Source organism: Corythoichthys intestinalis, chromosome 7 (genome assembly GCF_030265065.1).
Source record: "Corythoichthys intestinalis isolate RoL2023-P3 chromosome 7, ASM3026506v1, whole genome shotgun sequence".
NCBI classification, from domain to species: domain Eukaryota; kingdom Metazoa; phylum Chordata; class Actinopteri; order Syngnathiformes; family Syngnathidae; genus Corythoichthys; species Corythoichthys intestinalis.
Window position 1 is genome coordinate 16874572 of NC_080401.1, and position 27147 is coordinate 16901718.

At 40.3% G+C, this 27147-nt stretch overlaps 2 protein-coding genes across 33 annotated transcripts in view; one reads left to right on the forward strand and one right to left on the reverse strand.

Moving 5' to 3' along the window:
- adgrl2a (adhesion G protein-coupled receptor L2a) overlaps positions 1-27147 on the reverse strand; it is a 218478-nt gene that overhangs the window by 124493 nt on the left and 66838 nt on the right. The gene's annotated exons all lie outside the window — the stretch shown is intronic.
- LOC130919419 (uncharacterized) lies at positions 3158-26788 on the forward strand. 3 transcript variants are annotated; one of them, XM_057842123.1, is made up of 10 exons: positions 3158-6041; positions 9106-9265; positions 9516-9708; positions 9910-10002; positions 10084-10182; positions 20132-20224; positions 20332-20511; positions 21538-21823; positions 22069-22222; positions 26773-26788. In XM_057842123.1, coding segments are annotated over exons 1-10 (1410 nt in total). In that variant the 5' UTR covers positions 3158-5890; the 3' UTR covers positions 26774-26788. The 3 variants fall into 3 exon arrangements, with proteins under 3 accessions (XP_057698106.1, XP_057698105.1, XP_057698104.1); XM_057842122.1 differs by lacking the exon at positions 26773-26788 and having other exon boundaries at positions 3158-5386; positions 5922-6041; positions 22069-23773; XM_057842121.1 differs by lacking the exon at positions 26773-26788 and having other exon boundaries at positions 22069-23773.

The following is a 27147-nucleotide window of genomic DNA, read 5'->3' on the forward strand; positions in this document are numbered from 1 at the left end:
ATCAAATGCGATGCAATGAAAAATATGGGTCCTAGATTTTGTGCTGGTGCATCCAAAAAAAAAGTTAGGCACACCAATGCAAGCAATGCAAAACGTGTGGAGCCCTGCCTCACAAAACATTCAGATTTTCCAGACTGGCATCTTTTCCTACCACTGGAGCCAACTCATAATGTGATCAGTTGACAGCTCCACCTCTCTCTTCACCCGAGCGTCCATGACATTCAGCCGCAGGCCTAATGACACGACTACAAAGTCATTAATTGAGCTGCGGCCTAAGGTGTCCAGGTGCCAAATGGACATATGGACTTCTTTATGCTTAGACATTGTATAAATATTGATATGCAATGAGCGCAGATTTCCAGGCATTAAAAACCACTCAGGAGCTGATCTGGGGGTGTTTGGGGTTACTCTCAATCATGCCCCTCCGGGTCTTGCTGTCATTCAGGTGAGGTCAGGTGTGGGGACACGTGCAAGGAAGACGCTTCGCTGCGTTCACCCTCGCGCTCCACTCAGCGGCTGATCTCCTAGCGTAGGTCCGGGCGCCTTCCCGGCCCGGTACCCTTACATTCGCAAGATTCTCTTCCAGCTACTACACAGCACCCTCTGTTCCAGAGTACAGAGCCGGGATGAGAACAAGGTGCAGTGGAATGCTGCGGAGCTCCAAAAGTCTCCACAAAGCGTCTCTACTCACTGACTCCAACGCCTTCCTGAAATCGACATAGGCAGCTAATACTTCCTTCTCATATTCAAGAAGTCGCTCTGAAAAAACGCGAAGTGCTAGGATGCGGTCGACAGTGGACTTCTTTGGTGTGAGCCCAGACTATTCAGGACGCTGGTGATCGAGTAGCTGCTGACGTATCCTGTTCAGAAGTACATGTGTGAAGGCTTTGCCGGGCACTGAGAGGCGGGTGACCCTGTGGTGGTTGCTGGTCTCTCAAATGTCACCCGAGCTCCAAACGGAGCAGATGAGTGCCTGCAACTCCCGCAGGGCGGCGTCGGCCCAGCTTTAAGCGTCTATCCGTAGACACCGCAGTTGCCTGGTGCACTCCCATCCCCCAACTGGCCAACAGCCTTTCGGACATCCTCAAGGGTTGGCACAACAATGTTGACCAGTGGGTCAGGCGTCAGGCATGCAATGCCCTTGGCGGGGAGCTCTCAGCTGGGAGGCTCGGCCCCACGCAGCTCCTCAAAGTACTAAACCCAGCGCCACGGGGCGTCCTCTTCCGACAGGACTGTGCCATCAGCAGCTAGAACCACCGTGCAGCTTGGACGGGAGGCAGAGGAACGCAGCTCGTGGATGACTTAGAAAACCAGACGAGCGTCGCCGGAATGTGTGTCCTCCTGCTCCCCATGAACTGTGCAGATGGGCTTTCTCCTCAGCTGCCTGTAGGGCTCGGAATTGCGGTCAAGTCTTGCCTTGCGGCTCTCGTCGATGATGTTTAACGTCGCTTCCGAAAGCCCACTCCGATGGCCCCGGGCAACTTTGGGATGCTGTCACTAGCTGTCGCCCGGACACAGTCCCTGAAGCCAGTCCACATATCCTGCGCCTCCCCCACAACGCCCAGTCGCCCAAGCCATTCTGTCAGGTTTTTGGAGTGCGCGTCTGCCACCCGGGGGTCCCGCAGGCTTCCGACATCCAGCCGAATTTGGCTGGCCGTCGCGCAATGCGGCATGCCCCTAGCTGTAGCTTCAGTGTCGCTACCAGCAACTGATGGTCAGTGCTGAAGAACTGGCCACTCTGGAAGACACGACAGTTCCGTCCACGAGTACATGATCGAGCTCCTTCGCAGTTCGGCCAGTATTAGAATACCAGGTCCGTAAATTCGGCCTCGTGAACCACGACCCTCCAACCCGAAGACCGCGACTTACTGCAAAGTCGAGCAGCCTCTCGGAGTTGTCGTCACAGATTCCCTTGGGGACACGTTCCAGAGCTGTGAGGACCGAGACATGACTCCTAGCAGTCCCATGACGTACGAGTGACAGTGTTGAAGTCGCCAAGCATGATCCTTGTGTCTCTCTTTGGAACAGCATCCATCGCCGATTCAAGCTCAGTGTAGAAGGCTCCCTTCTTTGGAAGCTCACTTTCCCTGGTTGGAGCGTACACTGCAACAAACGACATAACGCCCACCGAGTGAGCGGGTCGCACCCTCATGGTACGCTCTGAGACCAGCATGACCTCCCTGACCTGCGAAGCCCCCCTGTTGGCCACCACAATGGCCAAACCCTCGGTGCGCCGACCTTCGGCTCGACCCGACCAGTCATAGGTGTAACCACCTACCTTGATCTGGCCACTGCCTGGTCGATGAAGGCGACTACAGCGATGCCCAACCTGGCAAGCTCAAAAGACAAGGCAGACACGCTGGCATCATCTTGGAGTGAGAGCTTGTTCCAGGCGTCCATCCAGCGTCCACCCGTACCGAACGCCTCAGAATCAGCCGAGAGCGTCGAGGTCCAGTGGATGACTCTTCAGCGCCACTGCGACGCGAGGCGTGCCCTCACCAACCTGGTTACTGGCCCCCTCATCAGCCGGCGGGGGTCCGAAAGGCTTTGCGGCGAGAATTTAATAGGGTGGGGGTGCAAACCCCACTCCCCGAGGCTCCGGTGGCAGGGCCCGCCACAGCCCTTCCAGCCCGATTGGACCGCCAGTCTAAAACTAGGTCTCCTTTACTAGTGAGAAAACAAAAGATGTGGGTGCGAATTGCAGGTGGATCTACTGTAGCTGGCCTTGGGATGACCGACAAACTAGCAGAGGAAACAGTATGGTATGGGATGCTGAAGCTGCTGTCCCTGTGACCCGACCTCAAAGAAGACCGATGGATGGCTGATATGATTTGTATTTAACACCATGGTGTTATAATGGTGTTATATATATATATACATATATATTTGATTGAGTGAGTTAGCAGCCAATGGTTGCCCTGCCTGTCAAAATTGATTGGACATCTGCTGCTGTTAATGGCACAGAAACATGATCGTTTGCTTCTCACCCTTACAGTTAAAAATAATAATTTATTTTTCTTATCAATGGCAGCCACAGAGTTCAGTCCAATTTCTGGGGCTAATTGCCAAATGAGTTGTTGTATTTATTTGAAATACAGTGAAGATGAATGGGAAAGTGGCTGTTTTCCCCAAAAACATTCAGATAAACACTATATGTTTTCATACCCTCCACAAAAGTCTGCCTACCTTGCCAAGTCAACCAGAATAACCACGTGGAGAAAGAATAGAACTGCTTTTGAAAAAAAATCTTAAAGTAATCTTAATCGGGCAGTATGTTATGTATGTATACTATGTTGACGGGAAAAAACACATCATCTATCTATCTATCTATCTATCTATCTATCTATCTATCTATCTATCTATCTATCTATCTATCTATCTATCTATCTATCTATCTATCTATCTATCTATCTATCTATCTATCTATCTATCTATCTATCTATCTATCTATCTATCTATCTATCTATCTATCTATCTATCTATCTATCTATCTATCTATCTATCTATCGTAGCGGTAAGACGTTGGATGGAGTCTTATTTCCCGTGCTCGGCGGCTCATGTGTTTCTTGTAACTCGCTAGGAACTCTGCTGCTCTCTGTGAACTCTGAACTCAGCCGGAACGCGCGCGGCTCTAAAGTGTCTGTCACGTGACTGTGACGTAGCCGGTAACGCGCTCGGCCAAATGGACACACAAGTACGATGGGTGAATAATGTCAAACAACAAAGGGTCACCCCACAGGTCCCCCCAGAATTCACCCACACAGGACGCCAGGCGCAACCCGAATCAAAAGAACGGAATGCATGAGTTGCTCTGCCGGGGCGTCAGTGGAAAACGACCGAACAGACGGTCAGGCGGCCGTCCAGGACGCCGGATGCGGGAAGTCTGAGCAGAACAGTCTGGAGGACGCCCAGGATGCCAGGCGGCGGGCGACCAAAAGCGACGACCAGGATGCAAGGCGGTGGACGACCGAGCAGGACGATCGGGCGCCCGTCCAGGACGAGGAGCGCGTCGCGCAGCTCCGCCCAGGCGAGGCCGGAGAAGCGGACGCCAAGAGAGGCGGCACGCGTTGCTCAGCTGCGGTCGAGGAAGAGGTCGAGACGTGCGACGTCTCGGCGGAAAGACTATGAAGTGCTGTGCTCTGACCGCCGTCGAGTACCCGAGCGCGGCTACCACGTGGTAGAAGCGGATGGTGTCGTTGGAAATACCACGGAGGACGAACTGCTCCTCCGCGAACGCGAACAACGCGGCCGCAGAAGACTCATTAAACGTCGCCAGCTCGAAAAAGCTAGCGTCCGCCATTGCTTAAAGTGTTCAAAAATGCCTCTGAGACTTCAGCGAGGCTCGTCGGGGTCACCAGGGTAAGCGGTAAGACGTTGGATGGAGTCTTATTTGCCGTGCTCGGCGGCTCATGTGTCTCTTGTAACTCGCTAGGAACTCTGCTGCTTTCTGTGAACTCTGAACTCAGCCAGAACGCGCGCAGCTCTAAAGTATCTGTCCGTGACTGTGACGTAGCCGGTAACGCGCTCGGCCAAATGGACACACCAGTACGATGGGTGAATTATGTCAAACAACAAAGGGTCACCACACTATCTGTCTGTCTGTCACGACTTATTGCAATTAACTCCTAGCATGCGACTGCTATGAGTGATAACCTTGATTTTTGTGCTTTACCCAACATACCCTTTTTTATTCAGTGTTATTACAGGTTTTACCAGAAATTTGAGTAAAAGCAAACAATTTTTTGAATTTATATATATATATATGTGTGTGTGTATTTTAAGACGTGCTTTTGGAAATGAACTCTTCTTATGTAAATTGTGTTTCCTGAAAAAGGTCACTCAAATATAATTATTAACAACCACACATTAATTAAAGTTACAGTGAGACCCCTTCAGACCCGCAGTTTTACTGATGGGGAAAAAAATAATACAATCTGCCCTGATTTTTACTCAAACACCACAACAAAGTGCAATTTTTTGGTTTGGTTATTTAAAGTTTTTATTGGTCATTTTTTATGTTAATGTGTTTTTGATGACAAACGGGCACTTTACGTTATTCGTTTTGAAAGAGCCAAAAATAGCAAAGAGGGCTTCTCACTACTCATGATTTGATTTCAATGGGTAAGGTTTCATACAATCATCTCCCAGAAGTGACAATTGCAACTGAATTCACTGTATTTATTGGTTTAGAGATGCGCACGCATCATGTCCTCCCGCAGCAAGTCTGAAGGGGTTAAAACATATTGACGTTCACAGCTGGCGCGGGAAGACTGATTAAGCACCGCCCAATGCATTGCAGATGAGAACAATTGAATGAGAGGAGGAAGTGCAACTTTTGGAAAGTCACCCTGATTAAAGTACATATACTACCTGTTTTAACGCAGAGGTAAGTGTTATTTTGACCCAATATACACTCTCCTTGATTGGAGTGATGGTATAGTTAAAAATAAAACGTTTAAAATAAGCAGCTTCGTTGTGATGGTAGCATTTAGCACATAATTGGCCTTGCTCTGAGGCGCACGTAATTTAACCAACTAATTTAGCATTGTAGCGATAGCGATTTATATAAGCATATAAGACAACTATGCTATGCAGTTAGTGCAGAAATTCAGTGCCGGTATGTATGTGCTGCAAGGACTTACTTTAGTGAGCTAGCTTAGCATAGTAGCCAAAACGTTTTTATTGAAGCACCTCTATGCAAACTAGCAATATGCTATGTAGGACATTAACGTATACCCTCTTGCGTGGACAAATTTAACAAGATAGTTTTGCATTATAGTGTAACTCTTTTATAAAAGCGCTAAGAAAGCTATGTAATGCAGCTACATTGTTTAAAGAAAATTACAAATTGGTGTGGCAGCAGGCAGAAATTTAGCCTATAATACCAATAATGTGTAAAATCATTATATTTTATTTTTTAGAATTGGCAATGCCTTCCCTGAGAAGCAGGAAATCACCAAAACAGGATGCCATTGAACATGCTTTAATGGGTCTGGATAAGACTCTCGAGTTGGAGAAGAAGTACATCAGTTCTTTTAAAGGTACTGTATGGTATTAAAATGTTCACTGAGATATACTGTAAGTTATTGTTTTTGTTTTACTGTATCCGAGTTGACTTCTTAGCGTTTTAATTCAAGTCAGACGTGTCTAAATCTCAAAGAGTATTTATTTAGATTTTTTTCAAATTATTTAAATGTGGCCTTGCATTATTTTTTTCGGTGATATATATATTTTTTAATCGCCTTATGTCAGCGGTCGGCAACCCGCGGCTCTAGAGCTGCATGCGGTTCTTTAGCACTGTCCTAGTGGCTCCGTGGAGCTTCTTGAAAAATGTCTGAAAAAGATGGGGGAGGTAAATATATTTTTTGTTTTAATATGGTTTCTGTAGTAGGAAAATCATGACACAAACATTTATTCAATTCATTAATATTGTGATGAAGTTCAAAGTTGAGGTAGCATCGTACAACAGAGTAGTCACGTGGTGCGTCATTCTCAATGGGATGCACTGCAGGAAAAATAAACATTTAATGATAAAGGCTCATGATCTATTTGTAGCCAACTTAGTCATTTTGGTCATTGGCTAACATATCTAATATAGATTCGTACAGCATGTGTTGCCTTCATTATAAGGCTAATATGTAATTTTTTGCGGCTCCAGACATGTTTTTTTTTTTTTGGTTCAATATGAGTCTTCATGAGTCAACATTTTGGGTTGCCAACCCCTGCCTTATGTCATTTTATGAGGTGCGCAAGGCAATTTTTGTGGAAATTGCTTAAAATTTACCTTTTCAAGCAACTTTATGTAGTAACTTCATGCTCCTGAAAACAGCCAAATTCTCATCGTGGCTGACTGTATTGCTGGCTAACCCTATGCATGTAACAGTGCCAAAAATTGGAAATCCGTATATGGTTAACTTTAAATGACCATTGGGTATAGGCATGGGCCAAAATCAGTTTCTTACTGTATGATAACCTTGAGTACAAATATTACGGTATCAAAATAGAAATCTAAAATGCATTATTTTGATAATTTGTTTACATTATTCATGTTTTCTCAAACAATATGTAGAATATTTTGTACTGAAAAAAAATGCTCAGACCAAGTTTAAATTGTTGAATCGAGAACTAACAATATTGCATCACTGGTGAGCTATTTTTAAAACTGTCGACTACTTATTTGTTTTTTGGGGGGCAGGGCACCTGATGACGACGGGCACCATATTGGTTACCGCTGTTCTACAAACATAAAAACTAAAAACCACTATAACAAACGTAACTCTTATTCCCTGCCCGAAACACTGGGATCCCAAGCTTATGCCATTTTAGCAGTGCATATTTGTTAACAATTGACTGTATGCTCGTGTCGATGTATTCACATTATCAACATTCAACAGTATGTTGTGCTAACCGACCCATTTACAGTACGTCATCAATGTCATCGACTACTTGGGACGGCTCTATACGCAATTACATTGAACAACTGTGTTGTGTGCCTAAGATTCGTATTAACAAAACAGCATGTCCTTCGGCTTTGAGAAGCTGATTTGATTCCTGCGAACTGTCAACACCATAAGCTCAGCGAGAACGTTTGTTAGGGTTTAAAAGCAGCCAATAATATTGAAATAGCTCATCTAACAATCGGATAATTAGACATTTTAAAACCTTGGTATCCTTTGAAACTAGTTATCAGCCCATGTCTGAATATATGTTTTTTTTTTTTGTTTTTTTTTAATATAAAGGGTAGTAACAATTTTGTCCACATTTATCTCCTATACTGCGATGTATCGTCAAATGTTCAATCTTAATTCTATTTTTTTTTTTTTTTTTTTTTTTTTCCAAACACCAGGCTATTCAGGTAAACAAATTATTTTTTCACTAATTTTCCTAATTTTCCAAACAACGGTTTGCACTAAACAACTTGATAACAAACCAATCCAGTTGTACACAGATATTACAAAAACAAAAGTATATATTTCAACAAATCCAGAAACAGCAGAAGCATATGTACCACAAATAGAATGTTCTGCTGGCTGTTGCAGGACGTTAATGATAAGATCATCATACAAGAGTGATATCTGGAATATGAAATTTTTTTACATTAACTAGTTCTACCTTTTTTTTTTTTTTTTAATCTTAATTAGGCCTGAACGATATTGGAAGAAACATTGCTGCGATTTTTGGGGGGATTGCAATATATTGTGATATTAAAAATACTTATTTATACCTATTTTTTTAGCATTGGAAAGAGATATTAGACATGTTTTTCACTTTTTTCCCCCAAAGTATGCTTTAAAAAATGTATCTAAATATTTTAAAAAATGGGTTTTAAGCATTTCAAATGAAATAATGATGATCAGTTTTAAATGTAACTGTCCCACCTAATCATTTTTAAACAAGAATAAAGTACTGTAGTAGACAAATGCTTTGCTTTAGTAAATGCTTCTGTTTATCTACCTTGGCTGCAGAATCACTATTGGCGTTCATTTCCAAGACACAACAGGTGTACAAAGAAAACCCCTTACAAGACCGGCTACCTCGAACGTTTCCACACACACACATTCATTCCAACGCACGCTTCCTTCTTGCAAGAAGTGCTTAACAAGTTAAACAATGACTGAAACATCTGGTGCATTTGAAGTCCGCTTCAGTGGCAAGATCAAACACAACCATCGTTAACTTTAATAAGCAACTGTGCAGAGGAACATAGAGCTGGGAGAGGGATGGAGGGAGCACGAGTGACACTAAAGCGATCAGCTCGGGACCGAGAAAGCATGAACCAACATAAATTTGTGGATTAAAAAAAATAAAACTATCGCTCATATGCACTTCGCGATGGAGATGTTTAAATGATATATCGTTCAGGCTTAATCTTAATACATTGCCCTGTTATTGTATCGTGACCAGGAATTGTCAAATCCTCAAAATGGGGTGACTCCGATTTAGGTGCAAAAATGTGATCAGGGCATTGTAGAGTAAATGGTGGTACAAATGATGATCTTGCTACTCTTTTTTTTTTTTTTTTTTTTTTTTTTTTTTCCTTTTCCATAGTAATTGTGTCAAAATTATGAAGATGAAGCTACAAACCTTTGTTTTTGTTCATACAAGGTCGAGGAGTATTTACCAAAGCCCCTTTCAGGAAAGAAGATTTTGTGGTGGAGTACAGAGGAGAATTAATAGATTGGGATGAATCCCAAAAGAGAAAGATGGACTATGGAACAGGAAGAGTCTTTGTCTTTGATTTCCGCTGGCAAGAAAAAACTTGGTGGTGAGGCTAAGATTGCAGTTATCAGATTTTTATTTTTTCATGCATTCAGTGTTTTAACTGTTCAGGTGAAAATCAATGCCATAAGACATAAATTGTCTTGAGAAAAATCACTTGATCTCTGAGGATATATATGTTATTATATATATATTATAATATGACCCAATTGTGCATTTCCCTTCCCCTTTTAAATGTGTATATACTGTATATTCTATATATTTTATATATATATTTTTTCATATTGTCTTTTAAGCATTGATGCTGCCAAAGAAGATGGCAGTCTCGGAAGACTGGTCAATGATGACCACAAGCACCCAAATTGTAAAATGAAGATGATTGTGACAGAGGGCAAGCCTCACCTGTGTTTATTTGCACAAAGAGACCTTGACATTGGTGAAGAGATAACTTATGACTACGGACCAGCGGACTGGCCTTGGAGGAAAAAGGTTTGTCAAATAAGTATCAGACATAAAAATAACTTGCAACAGAGCTTTGGTCCCTCAAATGTTGGGGTTTCCAGTTTGTTTTCATTTTATGGTAAACAGGTTGACTGTTTGTAGGCTAACCACAAACTAATTTAAAAGTTGTTTTCCTCCTTATCACATGATCACATCAATAGAAATTGTATGTCTCCATTTGCGGATCAGGACAAAGGACAATCGACTGTGACGAAAACTGCTGAGAGTGAAATTTCCAGGACCAGAGAGCAGCCTCCACAATCTAAAGACTCGGATATGGAGGTATGCATAGCATGTGCTTTAAAGCTGCAGTTTGTCTCATATTGGTTAATGGTTTATATTACTTCTCCACTTGTTGATTAGGTTGGAGGAAGCCATTCCACTGTGACTGAATATTCTGAGGTTGGGGTCTCCAGAACCAGAGAGCAACAGTCTCCGAAATCTACACACGCTGCAATGGAGGTATGCATCGCTTGTGCTTTAAAGCTGCAGTTTGTCTGACTTCAGCCAATTGTTCGAGACTTGAAATACAGTCCAGCCCAGCCCAGCTTAGTGTGTGTGTGTCAGGATTTACAATGTTTGTGGGGACCCCGTAAAGTTATTTATTTTGTTTTTAAAAATACTATTTAATAACCTGTTTCATCATGAGTTTATTGAAATAATAACAGAAGTTGTATATACCCTTAGTCTTAAATAATCTACAACATTACCAGCCACTGCAGCTGTTAATTTGGGAGACGTTTAGGACATGTCGGGCACTGATGTGGTCCCTAACACGTTATTGTTTTCATTAAACCTCAAATGAATAAAATGCTAGTCAAAAAGAGAACAAATGCATCACGATAAAAGTGATTTTGAATCGGCCATAGTGAGTGGATTCAACTGAGTTATGGATTTTTGTTGTTGTATATGGCCTAATCTTAAAATGCATAGAGATATACATTTGATGTTTGTTAATGAATTATATTCTCAACTTGTTGATCAGGATGGAGGAAGCCATTCCACTGTGACTGAATATTCTGAGGTTGGGATCTCCAGAAACAGAGAGCAACAGTCTCCGAAATCTACAGACGCTGCAATGGAGGTATGCATCGCTTGTGCTTTAAAGCTGCAGTTTGTCTGACTTCAGCCAATTGTTCGAGACTTGAAATACAGTCCAGCCCAGCCCAGCTTAGTGTGTGTGTGTCAGGTTTTACAATGTTTGTGGGGACCCCGTAAAGTTATTTATTTTGTTTTTAAAAATACTATTTAATAACCTGTTTCATCATGAGTTTATTGAAATAATAACAGAAGTTGTATATACCCTTAGTCTGAAATAATCTACAACATTACCAGCCACTGCAGTTGTTAATTTGGGAGACGTTTAGGACATGTCGGGCACTGATGTGGTCCCTAACACATTATTGTTTTCATTAAACCTCAAATGAATAAAATGCTAGTCAAAAAAAGAACAAATGCATCACGATAAAAGTGATTTTGAATCGGCCATAGTGAGTGGATTCAACTGAGTTATGGAATTTTGTTGTTGTATATGGCTAAATCTTAAAATGCATAGAGATATACACTTGATGTTTGTTAATGAATTATATTCTCAACTTGTTGATCAGGATGGAGGAAGCCATTCCACTGTGACTGAATATTCTGAGGTTGGGATCTCCAGAACCAGAGAGCAACAGTCTCCGAAATCTACAGACGCTGCAATGGAGGTATGCATCGCTTGTGCTTTAAAGCTACAGTTTGTCTGACTTCAGCCAATTGTTCGAGTCTTGAAATATAGTACACCCAAGCCCAGCTTAGTGGGTGTGTGTCAGGTTTTACAATGATTGTGGGGACCCCGTAAAGTTATTTATTTTGTTTTTAAAAATACTATTTAATAACCTGTTTCATCATGAGTTTATTGAAATAATAACAGAAGTTGTATATACCCTTAGTCTGAAATAATCTACAACATTACCAGCCACTGCAGCTGTTAATTTGGGAGACGTTTAGGACATGTCGGGCACTGATGTGGTCCCTAACACATTATTGTTTTCATTAAACCTCAAATGAATAAAATGCTAGTCAAAAAAAGAACAAATGCATCACGATAAAAGTGATTTTGAATCGGCCATAGTGAGTGGATTCAACTGAGTTATGGAATTTTGTTGTTGTATATGGCTAAATCTTAAAATGCATAGAGATATACACTTGATGTTTGTTAATGAATTATATTCTCAACTTGTTGATCAGGATGGAGGAAGCCATTCCACTGTGACTGAATATTCTGAGGTTGGGATCTCCAGAACCAGAGAGCAACAGTCTCCGAAATCTACAGACGCTGCAATGGAGGTATGCATCGCTTGTGCTTTAAAGCTACAGTTTGTCTGACTTCAGCCAATTGTTCGAGTCTTGAAATATAGTACACCCAAGCCCAGCTTAGTGGGTGTGTGTCAGGTTTTACAATGATTGTGGGGACCCCGTAAAGTTATTTATTTTGTTTTTAAAAATAGTATTTAATAACCTGTTTCATCATGAGTTTATTGAAATAATAACAGAAGTTGTATATACCCTTAGTCTTAAATAATCTACAACATTACCAGCCACTGCAGCTGTTAATTTGGGAGACGTTTAGGACATGTCGGGCACTGATGTGGTCCCTAACACATTATTGTTTTCATTAAACCTCAAATGAATAAAATGCTAGTCAAAAAGAGAACAAATGCATCACGATAAAAGTGATTTTGAATTGGCCATAGTGAGTGGATTCAACGGAGTTATGGATTTTTGTTGTTGTATATGGCTAAATCTTAAAATGCATAGAGATATACATTTGATGTTTGTTAATGAATTCTCAACTTGTTGATCAGGATGGAGGAAGCCATTCCACTGTGACTGAATATTCTGAGGTTGGGATCTCCAGAACCAGAGAGCAACAGTCTCCGAAATCTACAGACGCTGCAATGGAGGTATGCATCGCTTGTGCTTTAAAGCTAAAGTTTGTCTGACTTCAGCCAATTGTTCGAGTCTTGAAATATAGTACACCCAAGCCCAGCTTAGTGGGTGTGTGTCAGGTTTTACAATGATTGTGGGGACCCCGTGAAGTTATTTATTTTGTTTTTAAAAATACTATTTAATAACCTGTTTCATCATGAGTTTATTGAAATAATAACAGAAGTTGTATATACCCTTAGTCTGAAATAATCTTCAACATTACCAGCCACTGCAGCTGTTAATTTGGGAGACGTTTAGGACATGTCGGGCACTGATGTGGTCCCTAACACATTATTGTTTTCATTAAACCTCAAATGAATAAAATGCTAGTCAAAAAAAGAACAAATGCATCACGATAAAAGTGATTTTGAATCGGCCATAGTGAGTGGATTCAACTGAGTTATGGAATTTTGTTGTTGTATATGGCTAAATCTTAAAATGCATAGAGATATACATTTGATGTTTGTTAATGAATTATATTCTCAACTTGTTGATCAGGATGGAGGAAGCCATTCCACTGTGACTGAATATTCTGAGGTTGGGATCTCCAGAACCAGAGAGCAACAGTCTCCGAAATCTACAGACGCTGCAATGGAGGTATGCATCGCTTGTGCTTTAAAGCTACAGTTTGTCTGACTTCAGCCAATTGCTCGAGTCTTGAAATATAGTACACCCAAGCCCAGCTTAGTGGGTGTGTGTCAGGTTTTACAATGATTGTGGGGACCCCGTAAAGTTATTTATTTTGTTTTTAAAAATACTATTTAATAACCTGTTTCATCATGAGTTTATTGAAATAATAACAGAAGTTGTATATACCCTTAGTCTGAAATAATCTTCAACATTACCAGCCACTGCAGCTGTTAATTTCGGAGACGTTTAGGACATGTCGGGCACTGATGTGGTCCCTAACACGTTATTGTTTTCATTAAACCTCAAATGAATAAAATGCTAGTCAAAAAGAGAACAAATGCATCACGATAAAAGTGATTTTGAATTGGCCATAGTGAGTGGATTCAACTGAGTTATGGAATTTTGTTGTTGTATATGGCTAAATCTTAAAATGCATAGAGATATACACTTGATGTTTGTTAATGAATTATATTCTCAACTTGTTGATCAGGATGGAGGAAGCCATTCCACTGTGACTGAATATTCTGAGGTTGGGATCTCCAGAACCAGAGAGCAACAGTCTCCGAAATCTACAGACGCTGCAATGGAGGTATGCATCGCTTGTGCTTTAAAGCTACAGTTTGTCTGACTTCAGCCAATTGTTCGAGTCTTGAAATATAGTACACCCAAGCCCAGCTTAGTGGGTGTGTGTCAGGTTTTACAATGATTGTGGGGACCCCGTAAAGTTATTTATTTTGTTTTTAAAAATACTATTTAATAACCTGTTTCATCATGAGTTTATTGAAATAATAACAGAAGTTGTATATACCCTTAGTCTTAAATAATCTACAACATTACCAGCCACTGCAGCTGTTAATTTGGGAGACGTTTAGGACATGTCGGGCACTGATGTGGTCCCTAACACATTATTGTTTTCATTAAACCTCAAATGAATAAAATGCTAGTCAAAAAGAGAACAAATGCATCACGATAAAAGTGATTTTGAATTGGCCATAGTGAGTGGATTCAACGGAGTTATGGATTTTTGTTGTTGTATATGGCTAAATCTTAAAATGCATAGAGATATACATTTGATGTTTGTTAATGAATTCTCAACTTGTTGATCAGGATGGAGGAAGCCATTCCACTGTGACTGAATATTCTGAGGTTGGGATCTCCAGAACCAGAGAGCAACAGTCTCCGAAATCTACAGACGCTGCAATGGAGGTATGCATCGCTTGTGCTTTAAAGCTAAAGTTTGTCTGACTTCAGCCAATTGTTCGAGTCTTGAAATATAGTACACCCAAGCCCAGCTTAGTGGGTGTGTGTCAGGTTTTACAATGATTGTGGGGACCCCGTGAAGTTATTTATTTTGTTTTTAAAAATACTATTTAATAACCTGTTTCATCATGAGTTTATTGAAATAATAACAGAAGTTGTATATACCCTTAGTCTGAAATAATCTTCAACATTACCAGCCACTGCAGCTGTTAATTTGGGAGACGTTTAGGACATGTCGGGCACTGATGTGGTCCCTAACACATTATTGTTTTCATTAAACCTCAAATGAATAAAATGCTAGTCAAAAAAAGAACAAATGCATCACGATAAAAGTGATTTTGAATCGGCCATAGTGAGTGGATTCAACTGAGTTATGGAATTTTGTTGTTGTATATGGCTAAATCTTAAAATGCATAGAGATATACATTTGATGTTTGTTAATGAATTATATTCTCAACTTGTTGATCAGGATGGAGGAAGCCATTCCACTGTGACTGAATATTCTGAGGTTGGGATCTCCAGAACCAGAGAGCAACAGTCTCCGAAATCTACAGACGCTGCAATGGAGGTATGCATCGCTTGTGCTTTAAAGCTACAGTTTGTCTGACTTCAGCCAATTGTTCGAGTCTTGAAATATAGTACACCCAAGCCCAGCTTAGTGGGTGTGTGTCAGGTTTTACAATGATTGTGGGGACCCCGTAAAGTTATTTATTTTGTTTTTAAAAATACTATTTAATAACCTGTTTCATCATGAGTTTATTGAAATAATAACAGAAGTTGTATATACCCTTAGTCTGAAATAATCTTCAACATTACCAGCCACTGCAGCTGTTAATTTCGGAGACGTTTAGGACATGTCGGGCACTGATGTGGTCCCTAACACGTTATTGTTTTCATTAAACCTCAAATGAATAAAATGCTAGTCAAAAAGAGAACAAATGCATCACGATAAAAGTGATTTTGAATTGGCCATAGTGAGTGGATTCAACTGAGTTATGGATTTTTGTTGTTGTATATGGCTAAATCTTAAAATGCATAGAGATATACATTTGATGTTTGTTAATGAATTATATTCTCAACTTGTTGATCAGGATGGAGGAAGCCATTCCACTGTGACTGAATATTCTGAAGTTGGGATCTCCAGAACCAGAGAGCAACAGTCTCCGAAATCTACAGACGCTGCAATGGAGGTATGCATCGCTTGTGCTTTAAAGCTACAGTTTGTCTGACTTCAGCCAATTGTTCGAGTCTTGAAATATAGTACACCCAAGCCCAGCTTAGTGGGTGTGTGTCAGGTTTTACAATGATTGTGGGGACCCCGTAAAGTTATTTATTTTGTTTTTAAAAATACTATTTAATAACCTGTTTCATCATGAGTTTATTGAAATAATAACAGAAGTTGTATATACCCTTAGTCTTAAATAATCTACAACATTACCAGCCACTGCAGCTGTTAATTTGGGAGACGTTTAGGACATGTCGGGCACTGATGTGGTCCCTAACACATTATTGTTTTCATTAATCCTCAAATGAATAAAATGCTAGTCAAAAAAAGAACAAATGCATCACGATAAAAGTGATTTTGAATCGGCCATAGTGAGTGGATTCAACTGAGTTATGGAATTTTGTTGTTGTATATGGCTAAATCTTAAAATGCATAGAGATATACATTTGATGTTTGTTAATGAATTCTCAACTTGTTGATCAGGATGGAGGAAGCCATTCCACTGTGACTGAATATTTTGAGGTTGGGATCTCCAGAACCAGAGAGCAACAGTCTCCGAAATCTACAGACGCTGCAATGGAGGTATGCGTCGCTTGTGCTTTAAAGCTGCAGTTTATCTGACTTCAGCCAATTGTTCGAGACTTGAAATACAGTACAGCCCAGCCCAGCTTAGTGGGTGTGTGTCAGGTTTCACAATGTTTGTGGGGACCCCGTAAAGTTTTTTTTTTTTTTTTTTTTTAAATACTATTTGATAACCTGTTTCATCATGAGTTTATTGAAATAATAACAGAAGTTGTATAAACTCTTAGTCTGAAATAATCTACAACATTACCATCCACTGCAGCTTTTTATTTGGGGGACTTTCAGTACTTCCTGGCTCTCCTGGGGTCCATTGCACACTATATTGTTAGCAAACAAAATGGATAAAATACATCAAGATAAAGCGACTTGGCATCAGCTATACTGAGACAGTCAAACTGATAAAATAAATGTTCTCATGGATTGCTAATGCTTAAAAATTGGTAGAAAATCTGTAGCAAGTACAGTGAGGTGCAGAAGTATTTGCACTCCTTGTGAGTTCACCCCTTAAGTAAATAGAGGATTAAAATGTCATTCATAGATGCATTTCCACTTATGGAGATATAGTTTAAAAAAATAAATTTAAAAAACGCAACTGGCATTGTATGATTTTTCTATAATTCAATTATAATTTACTGGGGTTCATAAGTATTTGCCCCCCCCCCCCCCCCCGAGAAAATCAGTGCTAATGTATAGTGCAGAAGCAATTACAGAGGCTAGATGCTTTCACATATGGAAACGGGGATTTTGGCCCATTCCTCCACACAAATCTTCTTTAGATCTGTTGGGTTTTGAGGCTGTCGTTGAGAAACAGTTTCAGCTCCATCCAAAAATTTTCTATTGGGTTTAGATATGGAGTCTGGCTTGGCCACTCCAGAACCTTGATGTGGTCTTTACCCAGCCACTCCTCGGTCAGCTTGGCTGTGGGCTTTGGATCATTGTCATGTTGGAAGGTCAGGTGGCGTGTGGGTGGTTTCTCATGGAGTTAACCTGGACTTTTTTTTTTCAAGGTAGACTGACAACTCTTTGAATGTCATTACTAAGGCTGTCCCAAACGACGAGCTGTCCATTTACCTCCATATTCACTTCAAGCCGGTAGATTTTTGTTTCCAGTACTGCTATCTTCTGGAGCAGTTTGTGGCAATCATCCATTGACAGGGGAGGCATGTTGCTGCTACTTAGCTTCCGTTAGCCGAATTCCTCAGTTCCAGTCGCGATAAGGCAGGCTTGTGTTCCAGTAAAGACAAAAAAGCACTCTAAAAAGGCTCAAAAATGCTCAAAAAGCCTTTGTTTAAATATAAACAAGATTAAAAGAAAATTGCAAGACTTGCTGAGTAATTTAGAGGTGATTAAAAATGATTAAAAAGATGATTGAAGCATGAGAAGCAGGAGCAAAGCAGAGAGATGTCTGCAGGGTAGCGAAGCAGCAGGAAGAAACAAACCCAAAAACATAGTAACCTTTGCTATGTTTGGAGGTCATTTAATGTTGTGAATCAACCGTTAAAGTTGATAAAATTGCTCCCGTTTTTGCATTAGTTCTCTTCTGTCTACTTTTGACATGTGAAAATTTTAAGATTGTTTCATCCTTTAAAGACGGACTCAAGTCAAGATTTTGCAGATTAAGGAGTATTTTAGATAAAAAGTTGCTTAGGTACGCTCGGAAGGTTTACTTCAACAGAGCCTTTCTGAAAAGTTTACTGCTCTAAAATGGCGGCTGTTTACGAACGCTACCGCGTCTGTCATTTCGCATGTAGTTCTATATGCATGGGTTATCTAGGCGTAGATTGTATGCTGTCGGTTACAGTCAGGAAATATTTAACCCGCCTAGCATCGCATTTGCTACAGCGTCTCAACAAAAACTCTTCCCTCTCCGTGTCTGACTTTTCTCGCGTCATTCAACCAACGTATCAACGAACATTCTCGTTGCAGAAACGGTGACCAAATCCGAACGGATGAAAAAAAAAAAAACGTAATGCACGAAAAATGTGCAGATTTTGAACGTAACGTACGGCTTACACATTTAAAAATCAGTGCTCACTTGTACAAATTACGACGAGACCGTACAACTTGACAGGTATGAAGAATTAAAGTGCACCGTCACAGTTAGGTTGTAGCACTCTGTAGCACGGGACGTCCAACTATCAGTGGTCAGGGCGAAACTATGTGCTTTAGCAAAATCATCTTCGATGGCTTTGCTTGCCATTTCATAAATGTTGGGGATTAGGTTGTTGGAGAAATATGTCCGCGAGGGAACAATATAACGCGGGTCAAGCGTGGCAAATAAATTAACGAAGCCCACTGTGTGTTTTCACTGGTGTCATCTTTGGGGTTGTCCTGCCCTGAGAAAGTGATATCTGTGTGAGAAAGTGATATCTGTGGGTGATGCCGGCTGAGGTGCCGGAGTCATGTCATAAAAGTGTTGCCATTAGCATGGGGAACAAGCGCTGAACAAAGCTTGCATTTTTTTTCTCTCAATAGTTTGTCTCCCTCCGCATTGTAGTCCACGGGGAAACCAAAATGTTGCCACACCGCAGATTTGAAAGACGCCGGTGCTTCCTCAAAATTCGGTCCCTCCACTCCTCCGCTCCCCATCGCTATTTGTTTTCTTTCTTGTTTCACTTACACTTCTCTCGTAAGCGCTCTCTGCATCTATTACACAGGTGCTTGACAGCGATCCGACATTTACTTGCGGGGCGGGAATTTCTCCACAGCGGTGCTTCATGTCACACACAGGCACACAGAGGCCGATCAATTCATTCCACAAGCGTTCAGAATACATTAATTGCAAAACCGAAAAGGCGCGGTTCATAAAGGCGTATTGAACCGTACTGGGCGAACCATACGGTTCGGCTTTGAACCGCAAACCGTTGCACCACTAGTGACTGCGCTTCAAGTGTTCGTTCATAGCCGATGTGCTACCATGGTATGTGAGCCCAGCTTAGCAAAGAGTACACACGGTGGCACCCTCCATATTTTCCTTGAAATAATTCCAGGCTCTGGCTATTCTGGTCCGGTTTTTGGGCTTTTTGCCACTTTCAGGTGTTACCAATTCTGCCCTTTTGGTAATTGGCGGTGTTTTTAACTCCTCGCCGTACTGACAAGTGAACCAGTGATTCACTTGGTTCGTTGTCGTCTGTTCGTCTGATTTCCTCCTCCGGAAGGCGGCGGCGTGCATAAAAACACCGAGAGGCGTCGGATAGCTCTTTAGATACTTTTATTGACCAAAACAAAAATGTGGGGGATGCAGCCACTCAACTCCGCGATACCCACAAACTTTTCCAACTCCCTCTCTCTCGCTCCCTCTCTCTCGCTCGTCCACTTTCTTCCTATTTGCTCAATCTGACATTGGCGGTCACATTGAAATAACAGCGGCCCCCTTGGAGGTGCCAGTAACAACCGCTTGCATCGCGAGCGCCCGCCATTCTAAACTTTATCCGCATTAAAAAAAATTTTAACCCGTCATTACCCGTCGACGCAATTACGTCATCGATGACATCGACTAGTCGGGACGGCTCTAGTTATAACTATTGCTGATTCTCAGGGGTACAAATACTTATGAACCTCAATAAATTACAAATAAATTTAAAAAATTACACAATGTGAGTTCCGGATTTTTTTAGATTGTCTGTATAAGTGGAAATGCATCTATGATTGAAATATCAGACCTCTACCTATTTTGTAAGTGGATGCAAATACTTCTGCTCCTCATTGTAAATATTGTCAACCTAAATCTCAACTTGTTGACAGGACGTACAGTTGAATTTAAGTGAATCTCCGGAATTTGAGATGTCAAGCACCACCGAGCATTCCTCTCTAGGACCTACGAAGTCAGAAGTGAAGGTACTTTTTGTTTTTCAATGTTGGATATATACCGTTTTTGATATTGGTGTGTAGACCTCTTTCCTCTGTGACAGTATTCAGCAATTCATGGTTTCTTTGTTCTTTAGAAATTGGATTCAAACCATTCTTTTCCCATGGACAAAAAAAACCTGCACAATATGGGTTTGGTTAACTACACTGATTCTGATGAATCCCAGGAGCTATCCATAAATCTTTACCAAAGTACTATCCCAAAGCTCAGGAGAACTAAATGTATGCAGGTCAACAGCACACTTAGCCGTTATCAGGTATGTATTAGGTAGAAGTGTGCAAAATTTCCGATTCTTAGATTATTCGCGATTCGGCCGTGGAAGATTCGAGAACGATTCACAAACATCCAAATTCCGATTATTGAAATATGCCAAGTAAAGCAGAAGTACGACACACTCAGCGCGCCGCGCGGTCTTCGGTACGCAATTAGGGACGGAGCGAGAGTAGCTAAACAACCTGCTTCTCATTACCCGGCCCCTCGGGTAACGCCAATGCTCAACTCACGGCTCTAGCTCAACTCATGCTACGAGATAAAAAAAAAAACAACAACATACCTGACTGCTGCCGAAAAGCTGCTACAAGCCACATTATGTTACGGTAGATATCATTTATATAGGACTAGATGCATTATAGCTTCGGTATCGTTACCAGCACATCTAAAAAAAAAACTAGATGCGGGCGTTAGTAACGGCCGCCATCTTAAAGCAGTACACTTCCCTGCAAGGCTGTTGTTGCGAACCTTCCAAGCGAACCTAATTAACTTTTTATCTAAAATACTCCTAAATCGGTAAAATATTGACTTGAATCTATCTTTAAAATAGTTTTAAAACTTTTACATGTTGAAAGTAGACAAAAGAGAAATTATGGAATAACAGGAGCAATTTTAACAACTTTAACGGTTGATTCACAACATTAAATTAATTGAAAGTAGTTTAAAGCTGCTGATATAGAATGGGGACTGGAGTTTTTTAATTTACTGTTATTTTTGTATATTTGTTTACTGCTATATGTTAACTTGATATTGAAACAGTAGTTTGGTTTAGCCTGAGAGGATTTTTGAACAATTTTGGAACTAATGTACAAAAGTAATTTAAAAAAAAAAAAAAAAAAAAAAAAAAAAAAGAGTGGGGTGCATCAATAATCGTTTTATAATCGAATCTGAGCCTCTGAATCGTAATCGAATCGTTAGGTGCCCAAAGATTCCCAGCTCTAGTATTGGGAATTGTGTTGAGTCTTTTCATTGGTCGTCTGCCTTCTTTCCTTTATAAGTTTTTTTTTTCTAGGTGGGAAATGAAATTGACGGTAATGGAGAGCTTCTTTACTCCACCTCAGAGGACAGTGGAGATGAATATATTCCAGGCACAAGTGAGGAATCAGATGAGAGTGAAGGTTTGCAATGTGTCGACTCTCTCGTTAAGAAGGATATCATCAAAGATTTGTTTCACCTTACAAATACCTCAAAAGCCTCCTCGATGCCATCTGTTATGCACGTTGATGGACCATCTCCTCAGCATATACCCAAACGTCAGTCCACCAAACGGAAACAAAAGTCACCCAAAAAAGGAAAAGGTAAGTTTCCTGAGATGTTTTTAATGTTGATTTCAATGTTTATTTCTCTAATTAACTTTTCAGATATACTGTATATATATTTTCATTTATTTTGGAAATGATATTGTGATGTGCTAGTACATTTACAGTGCTTGGGCTAGTTGACTGTGCACTACGCAACAGCCATATTTAGAACAGCGTGTCATGGACTAAATGACTTGACTAATTTGAAACAAATTTAATGATGAATGTTTGTTTTTGTAAAGGTCGACAACCGGTTAAAAAGAAGCCATGGAAGAAAGAGGTCTTGGCTGTTGAGAAGCATATGATGTCATTCATCACTACCTGCCGTGTTCCACGGAAGAGCGACTGCGATGACTGCCTTAAAAAGGAACAAGTAGCACTTAAAAACAGGCATTGGTCAGCAGTAAAATTTTACATTAAAAACAAGATCACAGATCTCAAAAGGAGAGTTTAGGGGGATGTAGGGGTTATATATGGTGACCCTTTTTATATTGCTATTTGTGCTTTGTGACCATCTCTACAGACCTCCGTGAAGTTGCCCCATCAGATGAAAATTTATATAAAAATGATGGCAATAGTTTGTGCGTTTTTTTTTTTTTTGTGTCCTGCTATTGTTGCAATATTTCTCTTATAGGTTTGAGGTCAATCAACCTCCCATTTTGATTTAAAAAATGGTGTCAATTGTTTGTGCTGTAAAAAATTGTCGTTTGTGCTGCGATCGTTTTATAGATATTGAGATATTAATTTCGAGTGAAGACGTCATAACTCCCATGGCTGACGGAGCTTATCAACTCTCAATAACAGAGGGCTGTCCAAACAACTAGCACGAACGTATCAGGAACGAATGGCACTTCTGGTCCATTTTGCGGTTAATGAGGAGCTGAGGGTGACGTCATCACTCGTAATTCAAATCTCAAGCCCCCCCATTCACTACAAAATGGACCCGAATTCGTTTCTGCTCGTTATTGACACCCTCGTTATTGAGACTTGATACGCTCCGTGAGCCATGGGAGTTATGACATCCTCACTGGAAATTAATATCTAAATATATATAAAATGATACCAGCATAAACAACATTTTTTACAGCACAAATGATTGACATTTTCATATAAATTTGCGACTGATGGGGTGGAGGGACTTCACGGAGGTCTGTACAGATGGTCACAAAGCACATATAGCAATACACGAAGTGTCGTCCTTTTTTTTTTTTTAACTTCTGTGTCATCCTTTTGAAGTTGTGCTGTGGCAATTGGGGTTCTTGCTTTTGCCAGTTTGCAATCGCGCTTTAGAAATTGGGGATCGTGTTGTGGCAGGTTGCATTCGTGCTTTTCTTTTGCAAAGTGTTTGGTCTTTTGCATTTTGCCTCACACCTCTCGGCCATGGTAGATATACACAAACTTAACTATCAATGGCATAACTGTTTGCACTTGTTTCGTCTGTTTTGAAGCGATACAGCAGTTAAGAGAGAATAAAGACGATGACTTACCTTGTGCATGTTGCACTTCACTGTTACTGGCTAAAACTTTTCGAACTATAACCCCCCCCTTCGACTTGCGGTTTACGGTCAAGTGTTGCCTATCTATGGATTTTTAGAACCTAAAGTGCACTCCTGCGGCTAAAAGTCGAGTGCAGCCTATGTAAACAACCAATTATTTGTAAATATTGCTGATTGTTTGAACCCCAAACTTTTGAACCGTAGTGTACAGTCTGAAATTCCAGTAAATTTTTATCCAACATAAGGTAGAATTTAAACTGTAAATGTATCGTAATTAATGCAGTGATATACAATGATCCCTCGTTTTTCGTGGTTAAAGGGGATCCCCCCATTATAATCGAAATCGGCGAAGTAGATGTGTAGCTTATTTACATTAAAAAAAAAAAAAAAATCTTTTTTGTGTGTGTTCAATGCTTTTACTCAGATTTAGCATTGGAAAGAGTATAGTTTACTATAACAGTGTAATTCTTTAAATTCTTCATTGACTGAGTCCTCTCAAATCAACTTGCTGTTTAGCAAGCAAATATCAGCGATGGACTGAGGGCACAATGTAGCGAGGGATCACTGTAGTTCTTATATGGCTATGCAGTGATTTATTTGAGCAATGCTAGAACAACCTGTGCAAAGTTACTACAGAAATTGAATATCAGAAGTCCAAGACAAAGAATAACTTAATGCCAAGAGGAAAAAAAAAAAGTTTTAAGGCACATTCCATTAAAATATTATGTGTCAGTTTTGACACATCAATGGTCACTGAAGAAAATGCACATATAAAAAAAACTTAATACTACCTGGTCAATTAGTAGTTTTACGGCATGTTCTTCGGGTGACATAGAGTGGTTCCACAAAGTCACAATGATCTGACATTTGTGTGGGTGGTGTGCATTATTACCGTCCCCAGAAGTAGGCATGATCTGACGTTTTTCTAACTGGTACCCAGAAAGGGAGAAAAACAGATGGTGTGCATAGTTACTGACCCCAGAAGAAGGTATGATCTGACGTTTGTGTAAGCGGTACCAAGAAGAGAGGAAAAAGCGGTCAGTGTGTAAAGTTACTGACCCCAGAAGTAAGTATGATCTGAGGTTTGTGTAAGCGGTACCCAGGAAGGGATAAAAAACAGGTATTGTGTATCGTTATTGACCCCATAAGTGACGAAAACGAAAAAATGTCCCCATAAGTCGGTCTGTAGTCAGGTCGATGCCTCTATACTTTGTCTAAATGGAAATTTAAAGTGATTTTTGCATTGTACAATTTTCGAGGATGCTCCCTGATTTTTTTCAGCTCTCTACGACATTCAGAAAGGGTGGTCCCCATAATGCACGGTCTTGTCAGGTGTCCCTACAATGACAGAAAAACAAGGCTGTGTGTGTGTGTGTGTGTGTGTGTGTGTGTGTGTGTGTTTTAAATTGATGTATTCATTGTGCTTAAGTAAGAAAGCAGACACAAGAATGTATGAACACCATGCGACTCTCACTCATGTATTCTGCGATTGAGGACAGATGCTGATGACAGACCCTGTAATAATGCTTGATTATTGAGTACAAATCCAGACATTGCATGAAACGGTATGTCCCTGAAATGCACTTTATTCCTCAGCTGTCTCAGTGCATTAGTGTCCAAAAATCATTCTTCATTGTTTAGGCAAGGGCTGGGAAGTAACATACCGATGACTATGTATGAATATTGAAAATATCAATATCGAAAATAAATACTGTACCTCCTTTCGAAGTTGGCAAGGATTGACTTCGAAAGCGAGAAATGACAACCATGTGACGGTGGGGGAGTGGCACACACACTCAAATATAATTATATGTAAGCAGTGGAACGAACACAAAAAAAGAGATGAATGCGGAAGGTAAACTCCTGCTTTGGTAGATTTAATGAGGAAGAAAAAATGTCTTATTTGAACATACATATACATACATACACACACACACACACAAATACTGTATATATTAGAGATGTGACCAAAAATTCGGTGCCGGAAACTTTCGGCCGACAATAGCTATAATTGTATTTTTGGTTTTCGGTTAAAAGACCGAAAGTTTACCACCGAATAGTGTAAAGAACCGTAGTCCTCTTGTGATGATGTCATCAAAACATGTTGAGAAGCAAAACTACTGGCTCACAGCCAACATTCCATGGATTCCAAGAATTTTGAGGTATCAAAGAAATATATAAATTATTAAATGAATGATATTAAACACGCGTTCTTAAGTTTCCATTGATGTCACTCTCCACATCTAGTAAAGTGCATTTGAGAACGTGCATTAGTATTGGGAGTTTAATCAAGCAAACAGTGTACAAATAGTATTTAAATGCATACATGTGCATTTGCTGTGGTTTAGTACAACAAGTTTACAAGCACGACCACTTCCTCTTTTTGCCACATTTTTACCTGAGACTTCCACACCCCCTCAGCCAGTCACCGTTTAATCCGCCTGGGAGCGATTTTGCTCAGCTTCATCACCTCTAGAACTCAGCCCACTCGCCTGGCTCCCGATTGATTCCAATTGTTGCGCAAGAAAACACAGAGTCTTATGTTAAGGAGTTGGAGCGATTGTTATAGGCTTGTTAAGAGTTTTACTAGTTTTTTTGTTGTTCTTTGAACTACAGTTCCACGCAAACGTACACGTCGAGATCTTGACTTATTTAGATTAGCAATTGGAGGCGTGAGAGCCATTTTTCGAGTACCCCAAACTTCCAAGAAAGTATATTTATCAAGGTGATCGGACGTGACATGTGCGAACAGAATGCTATGACGACACAAGCACGTCTGCTCTAGGACAATTTCAGAGTTTGCCACAAAACGCTCAGTGCCGTTGGGAAAACACCCTCGCATAGGGTTTCAGAACTCATCTTTCAAACTAATTTTCTCGAGCCTCCTGGGTAGTAGAACCAATGCTAAGGCAAAGGGCATTAATCGGAAAATAATGAATTAAATTTATTTTTAAAAATAAATATTTAAAAAAAATTAATTGTATGTATAAGTATTTTTCAGCCTTTCAGTTTTTCGGCCAAATGTTTCTAATATTATGTTTCAGCACAGCCCTAATTATACTACAAGGTGTCCCAAAACATATATACACACCCTTTTGCAGCTGATAATTTGACATGTTCACACTTGAGCAGCATTTGCATACTTCCAGTAGCATTTGAGAATGAATATTCTTTCTTCAAAGTTTAGTCTGGCTGACATATTTGATTCAATGAGTTTAATCTACAAAGAAATCAATAGATAATTAGGTTACCAACTGCTAAAGATTGTATACATTTTTTGGGACACCCTGTATATAAGATATATATATATATATATATATATATATATATATATATATATATATATATATATATATATATATATATATATATATATATATATATATACTGTAGATACATGAAAAATAAATACATTTTAAAACTTGATCGTTTTCTTTTTTGTTTTATCAGATTCCCATACTCTGTTTAACAAGGTGGAAGGATTTCCTTTGTTCTGAAAGCAGCCTTCTGAGGAAAGAAGTTTGGTGCAGATGGATGGACTTTTTTTTTCTAAGAGCTGTCCATGTAGCTTAACTATTCACGTTGTCCTTTCATCATTTTTGATCGTTTGTCATTTGAGTAGTTGTATTAAAAATGAGGTACATATACTGTACCTACACAGGGAAAACATACCAGTGGCTGGAAAAGGCCGGACTGAAGGACAGCACGGAGGCACTGATCATGGCAGCACAAGAACAGGCCCTAAACACAAGCTCGATAGAGGCCAGGGTCTATCGCACCAGACAGGGCCCCAGGTGCAGGCTATGCAAAGAGGCCCCTGAGACA

What these genes read in the sequence shown, in the direction of transcription:
- LOC130919419 (XM_057842121.1), top strand. Translation starts at nt 5,891, where the DNA reads ATGTGTAAAATCATTATATTTTATTTTTTAGAATTGGCAATGCCTTCC. An exon ending in ACTGGCCTTGGAGGAAAAAG is followed by an intron (nt 9,709 to 9,909) that starts GTTTGTCAAATA and finishes TTTGCGGATCAG; the next exon opens with GACAAAGGACAATCGACTGT. An exon ending in CTACGAAGTCAGAAGTGAAG is followed by an intron (nt 20,225 to 20,331) that starts GTACTTTTTGTT and finishes TTTGTTCTTTAG; the next exon opens with AAATTGGATTCAAACCATTC.